We start from the raw sequence: 22,447 nt of genomic DNA, 5'->3' as shown, positions 1-22,447 counted from the left end.
CATAAATGGACCGACCCAGCAACACCCAAAAACCTTAATGGCATGACCAGTCCCTTTAGCATTGTCCATAAATCATAAACAGAGCCTGCTAATGAACAGATTATATTTTAAATTAAATGCTCCCCTGGTGGAGGATGAACTGCATATCTATTTACCAAATGGCAGAAAGATTGATTTTAATATCTGTAAATAAATGTGTTCCGCATATAGACATGCAACTCGGTTGCAGAATTTGTGTTTGATACCGTAAACAGCAATTTAAGCAGTGAGGAATCCACAAATGAAAGCTAGCAATATATTGAATTCATACCAAGTGCTCTTGCACACAAAAAAAACCATCATATACAGTATGTATATATACACCTTTTTTTGTGTCCACTTTAATAACGAGCACACCCAATCACCCCCCCCCCCCCCCCCCCCCATGCACACGACTCATAATTTGTGTTATAAATGATGTACTAAGCATATCAGTGGAGACTCAAGATTAAGACCTGAGAGATGGACATGTCGACATGCTAGCAAGGAGCCTAAAATATTCAGCAACAAATCAACATGAGTTTTTCATGACTATATTTTCCCAACACATGAGAAATGTCTCACCTGCATTTGAAAAAAAGAAACAGAGACAAAAGATATTACATGGAATATTTCCCTGAAAAATGACCCCAACAATTATATTCATCACATGTTTATTGTAGAAAGAAAACGCAAGCATTTTTAGTTCATTGGAGTGTATTATATCCCAGTCTAATATGAACTGTTAAATATTCAAATCAAACCAGTCAGCCACATAGCAATGAGAATGCAGAGGCAAGCAAAAATACCATAGCTTGAAAAATGACATTCTGGGTATTTTCTGCAAAAATTGTCTCGCAAATCATATAAAATAATTTTAAATGTTAGTAAAATACAAATAATAACAATGGAAAGTCACTTTTTAGAGTCAAGAAATAACCGTACTTTTTGAAATGTACAATGGGGCAAATAAGTATTTAGTCAGCCACCAATTGTGCAAGTTCTTCTACTTGAAAACATTAGAGAGGCCTGTAATTGTCAATATGGGTAAACCTCAACCATGAGAGACAGAATGTGGGAAAAAAAAACAGAAAATCACATTGTTTGATTTTTAAAGAATTTATTTCCAAATTATAGTAGAAAAAAGAAATTTTGTTCACCTACAAACAAGCAAGATTTCTGGCTGTCAAAGAGGTCTAAGTTCTTCTAACAAGGTCTAACAAGGCTCCACTCGTTCCCTGTATTTATGGCACCTGTTTTAACTCATTATCGGTATAAAAGACACCTGTCCACAACCTCAGTCAGTCACACTCTAAACTCCACTATGGCCAAGACCAAAGAGCTGTCGAAGGACACCAGAGACAAAATTGTAGACCTGCACCAGGCTGGTAAGACAATATGCAATAGGTAAAACGCTTGGTGTAAAGAAATCAACTGTGGGAGCAATTGTTAGAAAATGGAAGACATACAAGACCACTGATAATCTCCCTCGATCTGGGGCTCCATGCAAGATCTCACCCCGTGGCGTCAAAATGATAACATGAAAGGTGAGCAAAACTCCCAGAACCACACGGGGGGGACCTAGTGAATGACCTACAGAGAGCTGGGAACACAGTAACAAAGGCTACTATCAGTAACACAATGCGCCGCCAGGGGCTCAAATCCTGTACTGCCAGACGTGTCCCCTGCTGAAGAAAGTACACGTCCAGGCCCGTCTGCGGTTCGCTAGAGAGCATTTGGATGATCCAGAAGAGGACTGGGAGAATGTGTTATGGTCAGATGAAACCAAAATAGAACTTTTTGGTAGAAACGCAGGTTCTTGTGTTTGGAGGAGAAAGAATACTGAATTGCATCCGAAGAACACCATACCCACTGTGAAGCATGGGGGTGGAAACATCATGCTTTGGGGCTGTTTTCTGCAAACGGACCAGGACGACTGATCTGTGCAAAGGAAAGAATGAAAGGGGCCGTGTTTCGAGAGGTTTTGAGTGAAAATCTTCGATCAGCAAGGGCATTGAAGATGAGACGTGGCTGGGTCTTTCAGCATGACAGTGATCCCAAACACACATCCAGGGCAACAAAGGAGTGGCTTTGTAAGAAGCATTTCAAGGTCCTGGAGTGGCCTAGCCAGTCTCCAGATCACAACTCCATAGAAAATCTGTGGAGGGAGTTGAAAGTCCGTGTTGCCAAACGACAGCCCCAAAACATCACTGCTCTCGAGGAGATCTGCATGGAGGAATGGGCCAAAATACCAGCAACAGTGTGTGAAAAGCTTGTGAAGAGTTACAGAAAACGTTTGGCCTCTGTTATTGCCAACAAAGGGTAAATAACAAAGTATTGAGATGAACTTTTAGTATTGACCAAATACTTATTTTCCACCATGATTTGCAAATAAATTATTTAAAAATCAAACAATGTGATTTTCAGTTTTTTTTTTTTCCCCACATTCTGTCTCTCATGGTTGAGGTTTACCCATGTTGACAATTACAGGCCTCTCTAATATTTTCAAGTGGGAGAAATTGCACAATTAGTGGTTGACTAAATAATTATTTGTCCCACTGTCGATACTTTCAATCAATCTTTTCAAAAATCGTTACCCTAATAAAGATGCTAAAGGTTTTAAGGTTTCGAAACACATTTTACATCCCTCAATTGGATGTGTGGATGCGTCACTCTTTTTGCCACAATAAATCCTGATGTGATACAACAAACAAGACTATTTTTACCATCTTTTCATATGATACATATAATCAAATTATGACGATTGAAATATTCATTTTTGCGACAACTACAAAATCCACTTCAGTCACATAGACTGACTGCAACTGACTGGAAAACAATGTTTTACACATTTAATTAAAAAATCAATAACTAACCCGTGCTCAGAGCGAGCCAGAAACATTGCAGTTTAATGTGATTACACAATCTAATTACAATTTAGCACAGAATAATGTGATTATGAATATGGAGGCCAAATGTGAGGAGGCTATATGTTGGTTTGCAATAAAACCGAGGATCATGGTTATTAAAATAATGCCTGTGGATTCCTCTTCTATTGAAAGTGAGGCAATAATCCGATTTACTGCCCTGTTTGAGACATCACAGCAGCTTTAAGTTCCACCTTGAGGCATGGCAGACAGGAGCCAGATGCTCCCAGAGGTTAAGTCAAGATCAAGTCGACATACAAACAGATTGTGCAAAATGAGATTAAAAAAAAAAAAAGAAGAAGAGGGGCGGTACCTTATGATCATTATGTTATCTGTCAAAGTAAACATAATAGTTCATTGCATTTGGGTTTGTGTGTGAATGACAGACAAAGCAACACTAGAATAATCAAATGCTTGTTGACTGCTACGATTAGTCTAAGGCAGTCTGTTAAATAGTCATTCAATCATAGACTTCACTATCAGTTGGTAAGACAGCTCCTACAGACATTGTGCCACGGCTTCCCGTAGGGAGCCGGGCCAGGCAGAGCGTTGTGGTTGCGTTCACTGCGATAAACTCAAACATGCTGCGTTCTAACGGCGGATTTAGGTGGAAACAGGACGTTTTAGTGCATACAAGCAGGCAGATGTGTCTCAAGAGTGATTTGGTTGACGAGTCAAGGTAATTATTATATAAAATAGCACCATGCATGCACTTTGAAACATTATGGAAAAATTAATGTAAAAAAATTTGCATAACTTCAGTTTGAAATACTTATGTAAAATAATTGATAACCGCCCAGTTTTTTGCTTTTAACCAAGAATCTAGACTGTTTACGTTCATATCTATAGAAATTCAGGGGTTTACGCATTTATTTACATGAATTTGCAACTTAAAAAGCTCTTTGTTTTGTGATGGCCGCCCTGTTGGATTTTGCATCCGTACACAATAGCATAACTTTAGATTCAAATAATCAGGTAATTATTGGCACACTGCCAGTTTTTTTTTGGGAAAAAAACTAGTAATTTGGACATTTCTGCATCGGCTCACGTATTTTAAATGATAAAAAGGCCATTTTCCACCTATCAAGGTGCTTCACACTACATCACCATCTACCTACTGGTGACGCAGCACCAGGAGCAATGTGGGGTTCAGTATCTTAATCAAGGATACTTAGGCGAGTTCATCAAGGCAGAGAATCAAACCCACAACCTCTGGGTAGGGGGACAATTACTCTACCACTGAGCCACACCATAATTGAGTATATCTTTTCATGGGACAACACTGACAAAATGACACACAATGAAAAATAGTCTGTGTGCAGCTTATAAAATAGAGTTAATTTATTTTCCCCTCAAAACAACTCAAAATATAGCCATTAATATTTAAAAGACGGTACACAAGAAAGCACGCAAACAGTTTGCTGAAGACATGTCAATAAAGCACATGGATTACTGGAACCACGTCCAATAATCTGATGAGACGGGCAGGCTTCTTGTGTACCATCTTCAGAAGAGGCTTCCTTCTGGGGTGACAGCCATGCACACAAATTAGAGTGCAGCGTATGGGCTGAGGACTAACAGGCTGAACCCCCACCTTTTCCATCTCTGCAGCAATACTGACAGCACTCCTGTAACAAGTCACATGACATTTTGGAGGGAAAATGACAAGCAGTACTCAATTTGGACATTTAGGGATGTACGTATTTACTAAGGGGTGTACTCACTTTTGTTTCCAGGGGTATAGATATTAATGGCTCTATTTTGAGTTATTTTGAAGGGAAAATAAATTAACTCTATTATATAAGCTGCACACAGACTACTTTTCATTGTGTCAAAGTGTCATTTTGTCAGTGTTGTCCCATGAAAGGATATACTTAAATATCTGCAGAAATGCAAGGGGTGTACCCACTTTTGTGATACACTGTATGTAACATTTCAATCTAAAAACGATGAGGGCCGGCAAGACGTGCTGAGGCAATAGTGACATCGCAGTTCAACCTAAATAAGTTGTGATTGTATATAGAAAAATGCAAATTTTGCTTTTGTTGAGTAAAATTAAGATGATTCGTCATGCTTTCTTCAAGTATTACATTACTGATGTGAAAACTGAGTGGTTTACTAGCTGTTAAAAACTTGCACTAAATAAAAAATAAAAAAAATAAAAACATTTCGGGCAAAAACTTATGTTAAATATTGCTATTGATCCTGAAAATATTGGCGATTATCTCTGCATTTGGTGATTTTTGAGCATCTAGCATAAAATCTGAGAATTTTATAACCATTTTAAGTTTTATAGTACATTTATAAAAAATAATCAGGATTTTATTAGGGAATTTTTTAATGCCGCTGCTCATAGAGACTCGTATATGCTTAAGGGAGGTGCCTGTTTGGGTTTTAGGTCGCGAGCGGCTTTGGTTTTGAAAATATTTGAAGTTTTTACAAATAGGCCCCCTATAAAGCAGCCCCGCACCCCATTTCCCGTCAACTAATAGTGAAGTCTATGTTTATAGAATATATAATGACTATATAACTCAGTGCTCTTTTTCATGAAAAGCCCAAAGTGATTTGCTCTACAAATAATTACAGTACTTGATGTCCAAAACATTTGTAGTGGGAGGGCTCACAACAAATGAACAAATGTTCATTCACTGTCAGTCCTCCCAGGCCAAATTAATTGGACGTCTACTAGTGACAAACTCATTACTGTCATGCATTGCAGAACGTGTAAAAGATGATTTGACAACCATTCGAAGCTAGAGGATAAAAAGCCTATTTAATGACCCCTCTTTTACAGTACTTGCCTCATTAGGGTTGCAGGTGAACTGGAGCCTGCGTAGGTGCAGACTAACAAAGAACTTTTGCATTTAATTTTAACACATTTTCCCCCTCTTGTGAGCCTCCAGTCTCAAAGGTTTGCATATCCAGCGTCATCTCATACTGACCCACATGCATACATGAAGTGCACGCAAAGGTCAAACATTATGCAGTCATGCTCCAGTCTCCTCTATCCTCTGGATACAACTGTCCACAACAAACAATACTAATATCGACCCTGAAGGCTAAGAGCATGTTTAAAATACGAATACAGTATGAATCATCTCTACCTGTCACTGTTTCACTGATTCATTTCAGACAAATGAAAACTATTTTTTTTATCTAATTTCTCTGAAGAGCAACCACTAAATCTGGTTAAGGTTAATGTTATGCAGCCTCTTGAATAAATTATGGAACCACTGCTTCTTGAGGATGGGGATGATGAGAATTATTTAAATGTAAAATTTTGGAGGAACAAGCCAATCAAATTTATATTCAAAATAACACCAATTTGGATTCATGAAACATACTTACTAAGAGAAAGCTGTAGTCATATTTTTTTTGTCTGCAAGGGAGAAAAAAGAGAACCAGTCAATTACAATAAAAAGAAACCTTGTAGACTTCAAACCAGTCTCAGGACAGAAAAAGTCATGCAGTATACTGTATCTTGAAAACAAAATATGCGCAACATATGAAACAAGGCGCAAATTGGTAGGAAATGGAATAAACATTTGTGGCAAAACTGTCAAAAATCAATATGCAGCTTCAAATTTACTGACATTGTGCTAATAGTGATTAAACTTACTACAGTGGTATGAAAAAGAATCTGAACCTTTTGGAATTTCTCACATTTGTGCATAAAATCACCATCAAATGTGATCTGATCTTTGTCAAAATCACACAGATGCAAAAACAGTGTCTCCTTTAATTAACACCACCCAAATATTTATAGGCTTTCATATTTTAATGAGGATAGCATGCAAACAAAGACAGAAGGGGGAAAAATAAGTGAACCCTTTACCTAAAGAGACTTAAAGAGGAATTGAAACCAATTTTTTTCTAAACAATTAAGTCAGGTGTGTGCCCAATCACTGATGGGTGGTTTAAAGCTATAAGTATTTTTTTAAAAATCTAATTTCTCTGAAGAGCAACCACTAAATCTGGTTAAGGTTAATGTTATGCAGCCTCTTGAATAAATTATGGAACCACTACTTCTTGAGGATGGGGATGATGAGAATTATTTAAATGTAAAATTTTGGAGGAACAAGCCAATCAAATTTATATTAAATATAACACCCATTTGGATTCATGAAACATACTTACTAAGAGAAAGCTGTAGTCATATTTTTTTGTCTGCAGGGGAGAAAAAAGAGAACCAGTCAATTACAAAAAAAAAAAAAAAAAAAAAAAAGAAAATTAAGTGAACCCTTTACCTAAAGACACTTAAAGAGGAATTAAAACCATTTTTTTCTAAACATTTAAGTCAGGTGTGTGCCCAATTACTGATGGGTGGTTTAAAGCTGCCCTTCCCACTATAAAACACACACCTGGTAAGAATTGTCTTGATGAGAAGCATTGTCTGAAGACCTGCGATCATGGACTGTTGATTTGTATAAAGCTGGGAAAGGACACAAAACCATCTTTAAAAGTCTGGATGTTCATCAATCGACAGTCAGAGAAGTTGTCTACAAATGGAGAGAGTTTGGCACTGTTGCTTCTCTCCCATTGAGTGGCCATCCACCAACGGTGACGCCAAGAGTTCAGCGCAGAATACTCAGAGAGGTAAATAAGAACCCTAGAGTGTCTGCCAAAGACTCAGAGAAATCACTGGCACAGTCCAATATCTCTGTGCACACATCAACTATATGTAAAACTATGGCCAAGAATGGTGTTCATGGTAGGACTCCACAGAGGACGCCACTGCTGTCTAAAAAAAACATTGTTGCTCGTTTAATGTTCGCAAAAAGACACTGGGACACTCCACAGAAGTTTTGGTAAAAAAAATTGTGGACTGATGAAACCAAAGTTGAATTGTTAGGGAGTAACACACAACGTCAAGTGTGGAGGAAAAACATCACATCAACATCAACAACATCAACACCACATCCCCACCGTGAAGCATGGTGGAGGGAGCATCATGATTTGGGGCTGTTTTGCCACCTCAGGCCCTGGACAACTTGCAATCATTAACAGAAGAATGAATTCAAAAGTTTATCAAGATGTTTTGCAGGAAAACCTGTCTGTCAGACACTTGAAGCCAAAAAGAGGATGGATACTGCAACAAGACAATGATCCAAAACACAGAAGTAAATCAACTTTAGAATAGTTTTAGAAGAACAAAATACACGTTCCGGAGAGGCCAAGTCAAAGTCCAGACTTGAACCCCATTGAGATGCTATGGCATGACCTAAAGACAGCGATTCTAGCCAGACATCCCAGAAATCTGACTGAACTACAGCAGTTTTTTAGAGAAGAATGGGCCAAGATTAGTCCTGATGGATGTGCCAGACTGATCTGCAGCTACAGGAAGTATCTGGTTGAAGGTATTGCTGCGACAGGGGGGCCCACAAATATTAAATGTGATGGTTCACTTACTTATTTTCCCCCTTCTGACATTGTTTGCATACTATCCTCATTAAAATATGAAAACCTTTAAATGTTTGGGTGTTTTTAGTTGAAGCACACACTGTTTTTTAATCTGTGTGATTTTAACTAAGATCAGATCACATTTTATGGTGATTTTATGCACAAATGTGAGAAATTCCAAAAGGTTCAGATACTTTTTCATACTACTGTATTTGGTTTCACTTATGCTGTCGATTTAAACCTACCGTATAGCGATATATATGTTACCCGAATTGCTTTATGTGCCGGTCACAAGAGGAAGTCCATAAAGAACACAGTTGAAAGCGGATGGCGTCAGATCAGTTTTGTGCTGAAAACTTTCTTCCAAAACAGTGTCAGAATCTGTAGAGGGATAAAATTTTGTCTAAAACAAAATGCTTAAAAAACAAATAATTCAATTTCTACTTGAGTAATATTTTACATGATGGTGATTTTCTTCTTCCTGAGATCAATTAAAATATTTCTACAAAGTAATTTTAGAAAAACAAATGTATGGTTGTTGTTGAGAAATACAAAATGTATCCTACCATTTGAGTCCGAGGTGTCGTCATCTTGCCTGAGGGAATGGACAATCTGCCCGGAGGTCTGTCTGCCGCTCAGAAAATCTACAACAGATTCGATTCTCAATTTCCAAAGTCAAAAAAGCAGAGCATGTAAACAGCTGAAGAGATTAAATCCCGCTTGACTGAATGGCTGTTTTGAACATACTATCCAAAAAGTTGGTCATGTATTCCGAGTTCTGCTCAAGGCTGCTATGCCATTGGTTTAGTACAATACAAGTAACACCATTCAAGCTCAACAGCAGAGCAACCTCCGAAGTCTTCTCAAGGGTGCGTTGTCCTGCCCTGGAGGAAAAGAGTACCAAGGTTAGGCTTGCAAGGAAAATATGATACATGAGTCCAATTTTACAACAACATGAGGCGAAATGTGAGATGTGAATGGAGCCACATTCAAAGAGGAGTCAAGCAGGGAAATGTTAAGAATTCATAATAAATGGAAACATTTGAATTAGCTAATTTTACCTTTTGTGCATGTCAAGGTTTGATGAGTGCAAAGCATTACTCTGAACCAGGTCAAAAATGAGAGCCATGTGACATTCTGAAGACGAAAAAAAATTGTCACACCGTCTGCGCCTATTTTTTAAAAGCTCAGTTATTTTTGGTTTACGTGCGACAAACAGAGCAAAAAAGAACATAATTAAATCTGCTAATCAAACCAGGATTGGAAAAGGGAGTTTAAAATATGCTTCAGCATCTGGACAACCACATAAAGACGCTCCATGAAAACCTGCTAACAAGACCATTCAGCTACTGGGTCCTCAACATATTATTTTCATTCTGCTATCATTTACTTAGGAATAAATTTTACCTGACAGGTTGAGGGCTGCTAGTTTGGCAGGTGGGATTGGAGCCAAGAAGCGTTCTGCTCCCAAATACAAGAACCCGCTGCATTTGGACAGCAGTTTCTCCATCTCACTGAAACTTTAAAAAATCAGGAAATAGGATTACGCTTATTACTTGATTACATGTGCATAGCCTGCTGATACATCAGTAGAAAAATGTACATAAGGTTCAGATTCACACCTGGGAGTTTGTTTAATGCTCATAAAGCCTGCCAACAAGTGGTTAAAATGCTGGCCGTAGGCTGGCCAGTTCATCTTCATTCTCTCAACGAGAGAGGTTGCTTCTGAAAAATAAAACTGAGCATTGTTGAGGTTTCAAAGACAACAGTGTTAACCAGTGTTTTTCAACTGGTCTGCCGCGGCACACTCGTGTGCAGTGAGAGATCATCAGGTGTGTTGCGAAAAATGATCCAATATCTCTTTTTAAAAAATTTTTTACACGTCATCGGGCAGAGTTGCAGTAGGAAGGAAGGAGTAGGTAGAAAGTTTTCAGTCGTGTGCAGATGAGCAAGGTATTGCTCATGTCGCACTCAAGAACTGCTCGAATTAATAGCCATCATCCACCTTGCTGTTTGCAACAATGTGGACCCCAGCACGTCTACTGTACGTCATTCGATTAGACACGTCAAGCATATTAAACACGAAAGTGTCCATTACATTTCATCCATATGTGACGACCGTCAATCCTCCCGGTGTTTTATTCCAACACATTGTCGAGGAAAGCAAGGTGGCCCGGCTAGAAATCCGAGCAGTTCTTGAACGCGACACAAGAAACTATCCAACGGCGCCATGGTGCCAAGCATGCTTAAATGTCACCTCCAAGCAAAGCATACAATGGAGTATTTTGTTAATCCTTGTTAGAACAGAGAAACGGGCCATTTTTTTTTTAGAAAAATTACAAAGGTAAATGAGAAAGCTCTAAAAGCCATTTACCTTGTTGCTAAACTTGCTTGTTGCTAAATTCAAAAAGTCCCACACTGTGGCAGGGACATGAATACTACCTGTCCGCAAAGCCATTGTAAGCGAGATGCTGAGCCCTGATGTGGTGAAAAACATTGCTAAATTCCCCCTTTCTGATAATTCTGAGCTATTCAAGCCTAACTGCTACAAAAAATTAAAACAGGGACTGAGTTGTTGAAGAAGATTCCTGCCAGGATATCTGCTTTGTGATCATCTAAACAGGTTCAGTTTTACAATAAGTATAAATACTGAGAAATTATTTTATAAACAAATATACGGTACAGAAATTTTGGAGCATTTTTGGTTTGTGGTTTCCCGCAAGATTTTTTCTGATGTAAAAACGTGCCTTGACTGAGAAAAGGTTGAAAAACACTGGTGTAAACATACTGCATCTCTCTCTTGAATTTGTTTTCATTTTATAGCGCAGTGGTACCTCCACTTACGAAATTAATAAGTTCTGGAAGTCTCATAACCTGAAAATTCCGTAAGTAGAGATTCATTTTCCATGTAAATGCTCTAATCCACTCCAAGCAGCACTGAAACACCACATTAAAATTTATAATCGGGGAAATTTCGATCATTCCATATATCTAACCTAACCATTAATATCGGTGATGAAGTAGATAAAAGAACATAACGCAAAGGAAAAAAGAAAAAAAATATATATCTTACCTTTTGAAGGCTTCCTTCTCTTACAAGATGGTGCCTATCGCCTATCTCACTCTTCGTGACACAAATGTTGAGGAGGCATATGCTCTAATGTGCTACTAATGTAGTGAACCATGCGTGGGCATAACAAAACTCTTCGTAAGACAAAAACGCGAGGAGACTTGTTCTCTTTTGAGTCAGACGTTGACCCGCTATGTAACCAACAACACCGTTGTGCCTGTGCACGTCATTAAACTGCAACACCCAAATTCAAACGTGATCAACAATAGGCTAATAGGAGGGCAGAATCGCGTTACTGAAGCATGATTGGAAAGATTATGCCAAATAGGGCAGCAGGATTTTGTCGTGCAACATTTAAAAGCAGAAATAGGAAGTACATACGTATCTTTTATAGCACTGTATAGTATTTTTGCCTCTCAGAAACCTGAAACGTGAATTTCTTTCCTAACAAGAGGCAATACTTTCCTGTTTAGACGTGTTGTAACCCAAAACTTCTGTTTGTAGAGATGTTCGAAAGTAGAGGTACCACCGTATATTAATATTTTTCTCCTTTGTGTCTATTTACTTTGCATTAGCTTTGACTCACCAAAATTGCTGAAAGTATTGACAATATCTTTGTCATTGAAGATGCATTTGAAGTTCCGTGTGTCCACTGGGATGGTGCGTTCTGGCAGAACATGACTGGTAGAAATCTGTATAAATTCAAGTCATCTTATTTACACTATTATACAGTACGTGCAGGGAGGACATTGTTCAGACATTATACGGAATATTAAACAATAACACTATTAAAAAGACAAATAAACATAATGTGCAAGATGTATGTCACATATCGTTAGCTTAATAGCATAATTGCCTAACTCATATTTTAACATTTTCAAAAAAATGGGGGGAAAAAATCAATTTGGCAAAAACGACTTAGGCAATTAGACTTTTAGGTTCATGATATGCTACTGACCGATTTTCATTTAAAATGTGGATAAAAGTTTCTGATTAACTCATTGGCTGCTGTTGACGGCGATGAATGTCCAATCTGTTTTGGAATGGGAGGGTTGACAAAGATCGTTCGATTGCTGCATACCCTCCCAGTCCAAATGGATTGGACGTTTATCGCCGTCATTGGCACTGAAACATGATCATTGGCATTGAACAAGTTAAGGTAAGTACTCCACTGTTCTCACTGGACGACTAACTACTTACCTTATTATATAGTGGATACAACGAATTCATCACTTTAAGAGTTATTTGTCCAATTTAGACATGTGCCGGTTACCGGTTTCACGGTTTACCGTGGTGTGAAAACGTCGCGGTTTCAAAACCACTAAAATTTTCCGTCATACCTTAGTACGGTATTCGCTATTTTTCATGTGCCAAAATGCAGCCGAAGTGGCTTGGTGCGGCACCGCTCACCCCTTCCCGTTTGTTGCCGTGAGTGTCACTAAACAGCCAGCAAACCCAAAAACAAATCCTCCAAACACAAGGCGTACTTTTCTTCAATTTATTGAGCTCTCAAATCGTGGTGAAATATACAAATAAATACATTTAAAACGTTGTACAATTGTATTTTTCCACGTGTGATTAGGTTCAACAGGATAGCAGTAGCACCATTAAAAAGTTCGCCAAAAACAAAACACACATTTTCCTTTCAAATTCAATATACAAACTATCTAAAACTTACAAAGACGAATGTTAGCCTAGGCTAAACTGGGAGAGCAGCTTATTTTATGTCTCACAGCCGCTGAGTGAGAGAAAAGCTTGAATGAAGGGGGAAAGAAAAAGAATCGCGTCAAAGATCGCTTAATTGAGAGAGGAGGGCTCGCGCCTCTTTTTTTTTTTTTTTTTAAGATGAAACCTTTCCTCAACAATATTTACATTTTAACTAATTTATAAAACTAACTTATACATTTTTAACTAACTTATTAACTTATGAATTCTTTGTTCTTTTTAACACAAAGGCATGGCATCATGTAGACTAGAGTTGACACAGTGGCTGAAAATGGAGAAACTTCACTTGAGCTTCCCCCCTCAAAAAAAAGTCACACAGTATATATTTTTAATTTTATTTAGAAGTGTTTTTACTTTTTATAGCAATTATTTTGTTCTTACTCTAATATTGAGCAACTTGAGCAGTGGCTGTGGGTATAGTCTAGGTTCTATTTATTTTAATTTTATATAATATTTTGTTATTTTTTGTTAATTTATTTATTTTCACATTATATTCATGTTCCAATTTGCAAATATGTTTTGAAAAAATCCTGTTCAATTGATTTTTTTTTTTTTTTTTTTTTTTAAACCCATACATCTCAAAATTTTGGAGCTATAATTGCAATACCGTGATACCGTGAAACCGCGGTATTTTTGCTCACGGTTATCGTACCGTGAAAATCTTATACCGGCACATGCCTAGTCCAATTGTGATCAATTAAATGAGAATGAAGAATGAAATGACCATGAGAATATTCATGGGCACCAATTGAAGATTGGATTTAAGGAGATATACTTTAAATGCAAGTCATCACAACTAAATACAAAATCCCCTTGCATGTGGCAAATGCCAGTTGAGAGACATTTAAAACAGACAAATCGCTATATGCAATCATAACAGAAGTTCAGAGTGCGAGAAATGGGATCTTTGATAAAATATGTATTCGGCAACTGATTTATGAAAACTAATTGCCAGTGCCAACAGCAGGTAAATATAACACTGTCACTATCGAACAGGCCCAGATCAATTTACTCACCGCTTTGATGACTTGGCTTTGATTAGCTTTCCCCTTCATGCCTTTACCCCCTTTGGTTTCCTTTTCCACTGTTAAAAGCAGGAGACTGAATGAATAAATTCATGTTTCTTTGTTAACTTGTTAGCTAACATATACATTTTCAAAACATCCACAGTCGTTGACATTTCTTTCATTTCCATCTATAAAGCTTCTAGGTCTACAAAGGCTGCTCCGCTCAAGTTTTCCATACCTGCAGCTTTGACGGCAGTTAGAAATAATTGAAAAATTAATGCGTTAATTAACCTTAATCAAGCTTTGTCAAAACCTGTGGTAGTCACACTCAAGTAGGCGTTTTCATCAAAGTTTGGCTCCGGGCAAATTTTAATTTTTATCCTTTTCCCAATCGCAGGCAAAAAAATATTTCCACATTAATGAAGTATAAAGTCTGATCAAATATTTATATCGGCGTCAACTCTTATATCAAAAAATCTTTTAACAAAATTGAATATATCCACTGTTTATGTTAAAGGTGCTTTCATAGGTGTAAGAAATTCATTTTGAGGGAAAGACAACCCCTTTTTCATGTACAGGTAGTCCCCACGTTACGAACGAATTCCGTTCCTAAGGTGGCAACGTAACTCGAATCTCCACGTAAGTAATTAACTAAGTAAGGTAATTAATTAAGTAAGGAATTAACCCTTTAAGTATCCCAAAATAACTATCCAAAGAGTACACCCCTCGCATTTCTGCAGATATTTAAGTATATCTTTTCATGGGATAACACTGACAAAATGACACTTCGACACAACGTAGTCTGTGTGCAGCTTATATACAGTAATAGAGTTCATTTATTTTCCCCTCAAAATAACTCAAAATATAGCCATTAATATCTAAACCCCTGGCAACAGAATTGAGTACACCCCTTTGAAATTGCGTACATCCCTAAATGTCCAAATTGAGTACTACTTGTCATTTTCCCTCCAAAACGTCGTGCGGCTCGTTACAGGAGTGCTGTCAGTATTGCTGCAGAGACTGAAGAGGTGGGGGGGTCAGCCTGTTAGTGAAATAAAGCCCGCCCGTCTCCTCAGACCATAGGACATGGTTCCAGTAATCCATGTGCTTTGTAGACATGTTTTCGGCAAACTTTTTGCAGGCTTCTTGTGTACCGTCTTCAGAAGAGGCTTCCTCCTGGGGTGACAGCCATGCACACCAATTTGGTGTAGACTGTGGCGTATGGTCTGAACACTAACAGGCTGACCCCCCCCCCCCCCCCCCCCCAACCTCTTCAATCTCTGCATCAATGCTGACAGCACTCCTGTAACGAGTCACATGACGTTTTGGAGGAAAATGACAAGAAGTACTCAATTTGGACATTTAGGGATGTACGCAGTTTTTAAGGGGTGTACTCACTTCTGTTGCCAGGGGTTTAGATATTAATGGCTATAGACCCCACTCACATGGTGTCACAACCACGCCATATTGTCCGTCAGCTCGTCGCGTTTACGCATTACCGCTTCGTAAATTCCTCCTATTATGGCGTGTTTTTCTGCTCGTTAACATTAATAATCAAAATGGTGAAGGCGTGTGTGGCAGTTGGTTGCAGTAACAGAGAAGACAGACGGAAAGACTTGAAGTTCTACCGTATTCCGAGAGACCCGGAGAGGAGAGCGAGATGGACTGCTGTGATTCAACGAGAAAACTGGGCACCAAACGATCACCACAGATTATGTAGTAGTCATTTTATATCTGGTAAAATGCATTTAATATATATTTAGAGGGTTTTGGGCTGACAACCACAATTAAGATCATTGCGAGGCTAATCGCCGACAACATACAGTTTCAAATTCAAGATGCTTATTTCTTCCACCACCATTATTTTTTGAATAATATTTAGCTGGTAACAGGTGAAAGAAGCTGGCCTCGTCTACGTATCATCAGTTAAACAGGGGTGTCCAAACTTTTTGCAAAGGGAGGCCAGATTTGGTGTGGTAAAAATGTGGGGGGCTACCTTGGCTGATTTACGTAGAACAATATATTTAAACAAAGTTTAGCAAGCCCTTCTGTGTGTCACATTTGCTTTATTATTATTTTTTTAAAATTCATAATTTCAACAATCTCGCCTTTGTGGCGTTCTCTTTCGACACTCGGGCTCTTGCGAAATACTGCTGCTGTGAAATTAAACTAGCTTCAAGTTGCTTTCATTTCTCGCTGCGTATCTTTCCTGTAATGTTGTCGTACATGTCAGCGTGTCTTGTTTGGTAATATCGCGTCACATCGAACTCTTTGAAAACAGCGACTGTCTCTTTGCAAATGAGGCAGACACAGTTGTTGTGTATTTTATTGAAGAAATAGTCCAATATCCACCTATCCATGATGCGTCAGCCAACGCAGTCAACTTTTTTTTTTTTTATTGATTGTCGCCATTTTAGAAAATTGGAAGTAAAGGGTCACACGGGGTAATGTTGCTTAGAGTGCTGCTCTTAAAGTTTTCCAACATTTCGTGAGAATAGGCTGAGTTTCTGTGGACAAGATAGTTGTAGATATCAGGGTAGCAGATGTCAGGCAGAGACGGCGAAGACAGTGGGTCGAAAAATATCGACTTAGGCATCAAATATGGATCTGGCGAATGGATCGACCGAAGCTTTTCCACATAACGCCTTTTATGCAACACATCCAATGAGTTTACAGCGGCTGAAAGCACCGGGGCTTCCATGAATTGCACTATAAATTGTACGATAAATTGAGACCATTGAGAATACGGACACACAATGACGGACAATATGGCGGCACAATACAGCAACATGTCATTGTGTGACGTTGGTGAGTGGGGTCTATATTTTGAGTTATTTTGAGGGGAAAATAAATTAACTCTATTATATGTATAAGCTGCACACAGGCTACTTTTCATTATGTCAAAGTGTCATTTTGTCAGTGTTGTCCCATGAAAATATATACTTAGATATCTCCAGAAACGTGGGGGGGTATGCTCACTTTTGTGATACACTACGTATGTCAGACGTCTGACATGGACAATAGATAGCTGCGCTCTGGTTTGGCCGACATAAGGCTGTAAGTTGTTTCAGCTCTTTTATGTTTGTGTATGCATTCGTAATTAAGTTTACAACAACGGTTTGTGGAATTACGGGTGAGCGATTTGCTATGAGAATTGTAAATACGTCAGCATTCATAGCATTTAAGCATTTGAGATAGTGAACTTTTGTTAGGCATATTAGGATAATTTAATCTACTAAATTTACACATTGATCAGACTAGATGGACATTTCTACATCAATTGTTTTTTGTGAAGTGTTTTATTGTTAAAATGTGTGTTGTTTTGAACATAAGTGTACATATGTGTGTTACAGCTGTACAAATTGTCAAAAGGGAAGGACGTAAAAAGCTTCAAAAAGCACAATTGCCTTGTGTGCAGTCTGTAAAGCTGAACACCTTCACGTTTATTGAGGACAGACCACGTTATAATAATAAAGTAAAAAATAAGATACTGTGAGGAACAATAAGGTACTGTTTATGCGACTAAAAAAAAAAAAAAAAAAAAAGGACTGGAGGAAAAATTGTGGACGAGACTCTGGCGTCGTAAAGTCGAAATCGAGCAAGTCGAGTACGTCGTAACCCGGGGACTATCTTTATCTAATTAAAGAACTCATTTACTTGACACTCTTTCAGGTCTGTTTGAATTGGTGCAAATTTGGGTGTTTAATACCTTTCACTGGCTCTTCTTTCGGTATACGACTGCAGAGAAGCTGGAGGGAGAAATCTCGAGATACAGATTTTAGTAGGTCTCCTTGAAGGATTGACAATGCCTCCAATGGCAACTCCATCAACTTCCAGTCTGCCAGCAACACTACAAATTCACCTGGTTGTCGTGGTGGGGCCTCTAAGGTTTACAGACACACAAAATTACACAGACTATTTATCTATTTATTTTAAATTTTACAAATTGCCATTTTATTTGGTTTGGTTAATCACTTATATCACTTATCACTTATAATTATTTTGTGACTGTGCTTGTAGCGTGTGAAAACACAATCAAAAGAGGAACTGGTTTGAAGGAGGTAAAATGAGGTGGACCCAAGATTGACATTAGTTTAACAGCAATGTCAGATTAAAACACACACTGTACCGTCACCAGTGGTTCCTTTCTTATCTTCACACTTGGTGTGGCGCTCCTCAGAAACTGGATTAGATGAGACAGGGGAACTGTGAGAAATTAAAAAAAATATGGATCAGCATAGCGATACAAACCATAAAATTACTCATCATTATCTCAATTTGAACATTTGGTATACAAGCGATGTCCACATATTTATGATTACAGTATGTTATTATTTCATTACTAATTACTATTTTTATATTGTACACCCAATACAGATCTCTCCCTTAAATCTGATATGCTCAATAATCTGCTGATAGCTAGTACCATACCTCAAGAAACTGAAGTCAAACTGAGAAATGAGTGGATTCAGGTATTCTTCCATTTGGTGAACAATATCTCTAAAGTGAAGCGTTAAAGCATTTTCCTCATCAGACCTCTGTTCAGAAAATAAAAAGAACATGTTGTGTGATTGTTTTTATACCTGCAGACCAAACGGCAGTAAAATATTGATAAGCAATAAAAAATAAAATAAAATTAAAAAAAAAAAAAAAAAAAAAAAAAACTTAAAAGGCATACAGGATGAGAAATCTGATCCTCTTCAGGGGTTTTCACTCTTCCATCATGCAAACAGGTCTCCTTCAGGAGTGCATGTCTCATCTTTTGGTCAAAGGCCCGTGTCTGCTCGCGTAGAGCCAGCAGAGCCCTCGGGCAGACAGAAGCCTTAGCCACTTTCGAGCATGATGGTGAACCTACCACAAATAAATTTGCACTAAGTCAGAATTGCATGCTTCTAGACGCATGCAGTACAGGACTTGTAATTGGTCCCTGTGAGCACGTTCACAGCCGCTTGCCAATGTTTTTTCCTAGTCCCCGATTTTTTTATTTTATCTGTCTCATTGTTTATTCCACATTCTTCTCCGTTTCATGAACTATGTCTCCCTCAACAAATTATACAACAGAGGAGACATGTCTTTTTCTTTTTCATGGCTGCCGTTTTCACACCTATGTCATAAAAGCTAGTAAAGAGGTAAAACAACCTATTATCCAAGGCTTGAAGCAATGGTGGATAAACGGTAACAGGGGACTTTTTTCTGCACTTGTTCTTTAACAAAAACGTCAATGTATCTTTCAAATGCAAATATCTGTCCATCCAAAAACACGTTTATTTTAAATGCAAATGTTGTTCCACTTACAGTAGCTGTGTATGAATGTTATAAGAGTATTTACTGTAATACAACATATTTTAACATTTAACTAACACTTCGACATGGCCACTGACTTTTCTTCACATCAACAATATTAACCTTGTGGTGTCTTTCCTTTTTGATTTTCTTGAGATTCAGTCACTTTGTAGAGCGCTCCGTAAAGTTCAGATCTAAAACACAATGAAAAAAGTGATGAAATGTACACATTTAAGCATTGGAAATTTCAAAGAGTTGTTTCAAATTTGAAATTCCACCACAATTCATCATAAAAAAAAAAATTATATATATATATACAGTATATATATGGCGGACGGTGTTGTTAATAACGGCGTTAGAATATAACGGTGTTACTAACGGCGTTATTTTTTTCAGTAGTGAGTAATGTAATTGATTACTTTTCTCATCTTGGCAACGCCGTTACCGTTACTGAGGCGGGAAAGGTGTGCGTTACTATGCGTTACTAAGTTGGTTGAATAAAAAAATAGTCTGAGGGAGACGGACTCACGGAGACGAGAGAGCAGAGCAGGAGTGGGTATGACGCCGTTGCAAAAGCGATGCTAGGTGGCTCCAATTATACCTGACTGTAACCGATAGCCTACAAACTACGCCCACACGATACGGTAGATATCACATATTATAGAACTAGATGCGAATGACAGACACTGCTGCATTGGCAACATGTTTTAAGGACTACATGCGTTAGTAAACAGCCACCATCTTAAAGCAGTAGACCTCTCAGGAAGGCTCTGTTGTAGACAACCTTCCTAGCGAACCTAAGTAACTTTTTTATCTAAAATGTTCCTAAATCGGCAAAATCTTGACTTAAATCTATCTTTAAATGATGAAACAGTTTTAAAATTTACACATGTTGAAAGTAGACAGAAGGGAACTAATGCAATAACGGGAGCAATTTGAACAACTTTAACGGTTGATTAACAACATTAAATGACTTCCACACATAGCAAAGGTTACTATCTAGTAATCGCAATACCCCTGTGTCTGGAGGGTAAAGAATTGGGCTAGGCCCAATTGTCCCAAAAACCCTCTAAACTTCACATTGTGTGACCTGTTTTTTTGTTTTTGTTTTTTTTGAGGGAAAAAAAAAAAAGAAAATGATCACTAGTTACTTTGCCAAGTAACTAATTACTCTTACATTCAGGTAACTGAGTTACTGACGCAATTACTTTTTGGGAGAAGTAATTTTTAACTGTAATTAATTACTTAGTTAAAGTAAGATTAACAACACTGATGGCGGATAACAGACAAGGCTGAAAAAGCAGTTTCTGCTTTTGCACCCTTCTTTAAAATAAACTGCTGTATTTTAAGCCAAAAGAACTGTTGTGTTTGATAGAACAATATGTCTTTAACCAGTTCAGGGCGTCCCCTGCCTACTGCCCATAGTTAGCTGTGATAGGCTCCAGCACCTCCGCGACCCTCGTGAGGAAAAAGCGGCATGGAAAATGAATGAATGAATGTCTTTATGCTGCCATAGCAGATTCATGGCGCATTAAGCCCCCGAACTATTTTTAATTTGTCAGTTTAACCTGGAAACCCCCGTTTACAGACGTCGCGCAACCGCTTTTGTTTCAACCTAGCTATAGAAAGAAGGTAAGAAATCGTATTTATTATTTGAAATATCTAGTTTTTAGCTCAGAATCATAAACTGATGTCTAATATTTAGTTTAAGAAAATAAACGACTTTAAAAAATTATTGACTCGTATATTTTAAAATTTTAATCAAATTACGTCACAATGAAAAAATTGGCGCCTGTAAATAAGTCATGGATATCTAACTAATAAATATTGATTAATTGTATTTTTTCGTTACTGTCGCATTTTCCCCAATATTTTAGATGATAAATAATCGATCCAAACAAAAAAATTTGAGGAAAAAAAAACGTTTAAAAGTGTAAATATATGAAAATAAAAATCTCTACCACTCCTTGATGTCTGCGATTTCTGCATCGCGACCCTTGTTATATTACCGTGTTTCATCCATAAAATCCCCCCAAAATCCGGCTGTGGCCATTCACAGTCGTGTCTTGACACTCGGTGATACATGCTTTTTTTTTTGTTTTTTTGATCGAGAAAAGCGATAATATCTCATTAAAATCATGGCGTCTTTAATCATGCCCTCGCGTGCTCTCCCCTCCAGTTAGTGTTTTGCTGTTTAAAAAAAAAAAAAAAAAATTTTTTTTAAATGCCGTCCTGTTCAAAATTTTTCTTCCCCCAGAAAATTGAGATTTTAAGATTTCCAATGATGTATCACACATGCATTTACGATAATTTTGAAATTTGGCCAAATTGGGGGTCTCAGAGCGGAACTTCAAGTCACCTGGTGTTTTCTGTCATATATAAGAAGGCAGTCAAATATAGACATTAAGAAATAGCCATCTAAATAATTAAAAATAAAAACATTATGCACATATAAAACGTTAGAATTTCTTAATGGTTTAATGCATTTGCTGTTCCCCCTTGCAGTTGACTTTGTGATGAAGAACTTGCACTGATTGGCAGGCACAATTACAAGCAGTGTTGTTACTAACGCGTTACTAAGTCACGCTTCATTGTAATCTGATTACTTTCTTTCAATAAAGAGCAATCTAACGCGTTCATTTTTCCAAAAAGCAATCTGATTAAACTTCGTAATGCACATACACTAAGGAGAATATTTTGTTATTGCCTCATAATGTATGTAGAATGAAGAATATTGTAGTGATGTATGATGAGCATTTTGAAGAGAAACTGTCAGAAAGGTTCCCACTACGCGTTCGTTTCCATGGTAACCACTCATACGTCCTGTTTGGTCTCGTGTCCCATGTGCTAAGTGTTTTGGGACTGAGAAAGGCGTGTGGAGCGAGGGTGCACATTCGAGCGGAATGCAGCCACCATCTGAGATGTGCGAGGGAATGTTGATCTCTGTGCATCCATGAATGAACTTCAGTATTTTTCCTTAACTCTGGAGGGTTCCAGTGATAGGTTGGAGCCGCTTC

General features: G+C 37.9%; 1 protein-coding gene across 9 annotated transcripts in view; it reads right to left on the bottom strand.

Annotated features, from left to right (window-relative positions):
• Positions 1-2,657: 2,657 nt before the first annotated feature.
• LOC130922838 (cilia- and flagella-associated protein 46) overlaps positions 2,658-22,447 on the bottom strand; it is a 100,070-nt gene continuing 80,280 nt past the window's right edge. For 3 of the 9 annotated variants that reach the window (XM_057848001.1, XM_057847995.1, XM_057848002.1), the window contains 13 exons: positions 19,554-19,624; positions 18,826-18,998; positions 18,579-18,685; positions 18,277-18,353; positions 17,857-18,030; positions 14,157-14,224; positions 12,002-12,107; positions 9,968-10,070; positions 9,753-9,865; positions 9,407-9,482; positions 9,093-9,229; positions 8,912-8,989; positions 8,591-8,726 (listed from right to left, as the gene is read on the bottom strand). In XM_057848001.1, the coding sequence (XP_057703984.1) occupies positions 8,623-8,726; positions 8,912-8,989; positions 9,093-9,229; positions 9,407-9,482; positions 9,753-9,865; positions 9,968-10,070; positions 12,002-12,107; positions 14,157-14,224; positions 17,857-18,030; positions 18,277-18,353; positions 18,579-18,685; positions 18,826-18,998; positions 19,554-19,624 (1,387 nt within the window). In that variant the 3' untranslated portion in view covers positions 8,591-8,622. Of the gene's footprint in view, positions 3,278-4,299; positions 4,574-4,818; positions 6,325-8,590; positions 8,727-8,911; positions 8,990-9,092; positions 9,230-9,406; positions 9,483-9,752; positions 9,866-9,967; positions 10,071-12,001; positions 12,108-14,156; positions 14,225-17,856; positions 18,031-18,276; positions 18,354-18,578; positions 18,686-18,825; positions 18,999-19,553; positions 19,625-22,447 lie in introns of those variants that run through there. The other 6 variants (XM_057848000.1, XM_057847997.1, XM_057847998.1 and 3 more) reach the window with 6 other exon arrangements.

Source organism: Corythoichthys intestinalis, chromosome 10 (assembly GCF_030265065.1).
Source record: "Corythoichthys intestinalis isolate RoL2023-P3 chromosome 10, ASM3026506v1, whole genome shotgun sequence".
NCBI classification, from domain to species: Eukaryota; Metazoa; Chordata; class Actinopteri; order Syngnathiformes; family Syngnathidae; genus Corythoichthys; species Corythoichthys intestinalis.
The sequence above is the reverse complement of the archived record's forward strand: the minus strand, read 5'-3'. Positions and strand labels throughout refer to the sequence as shown.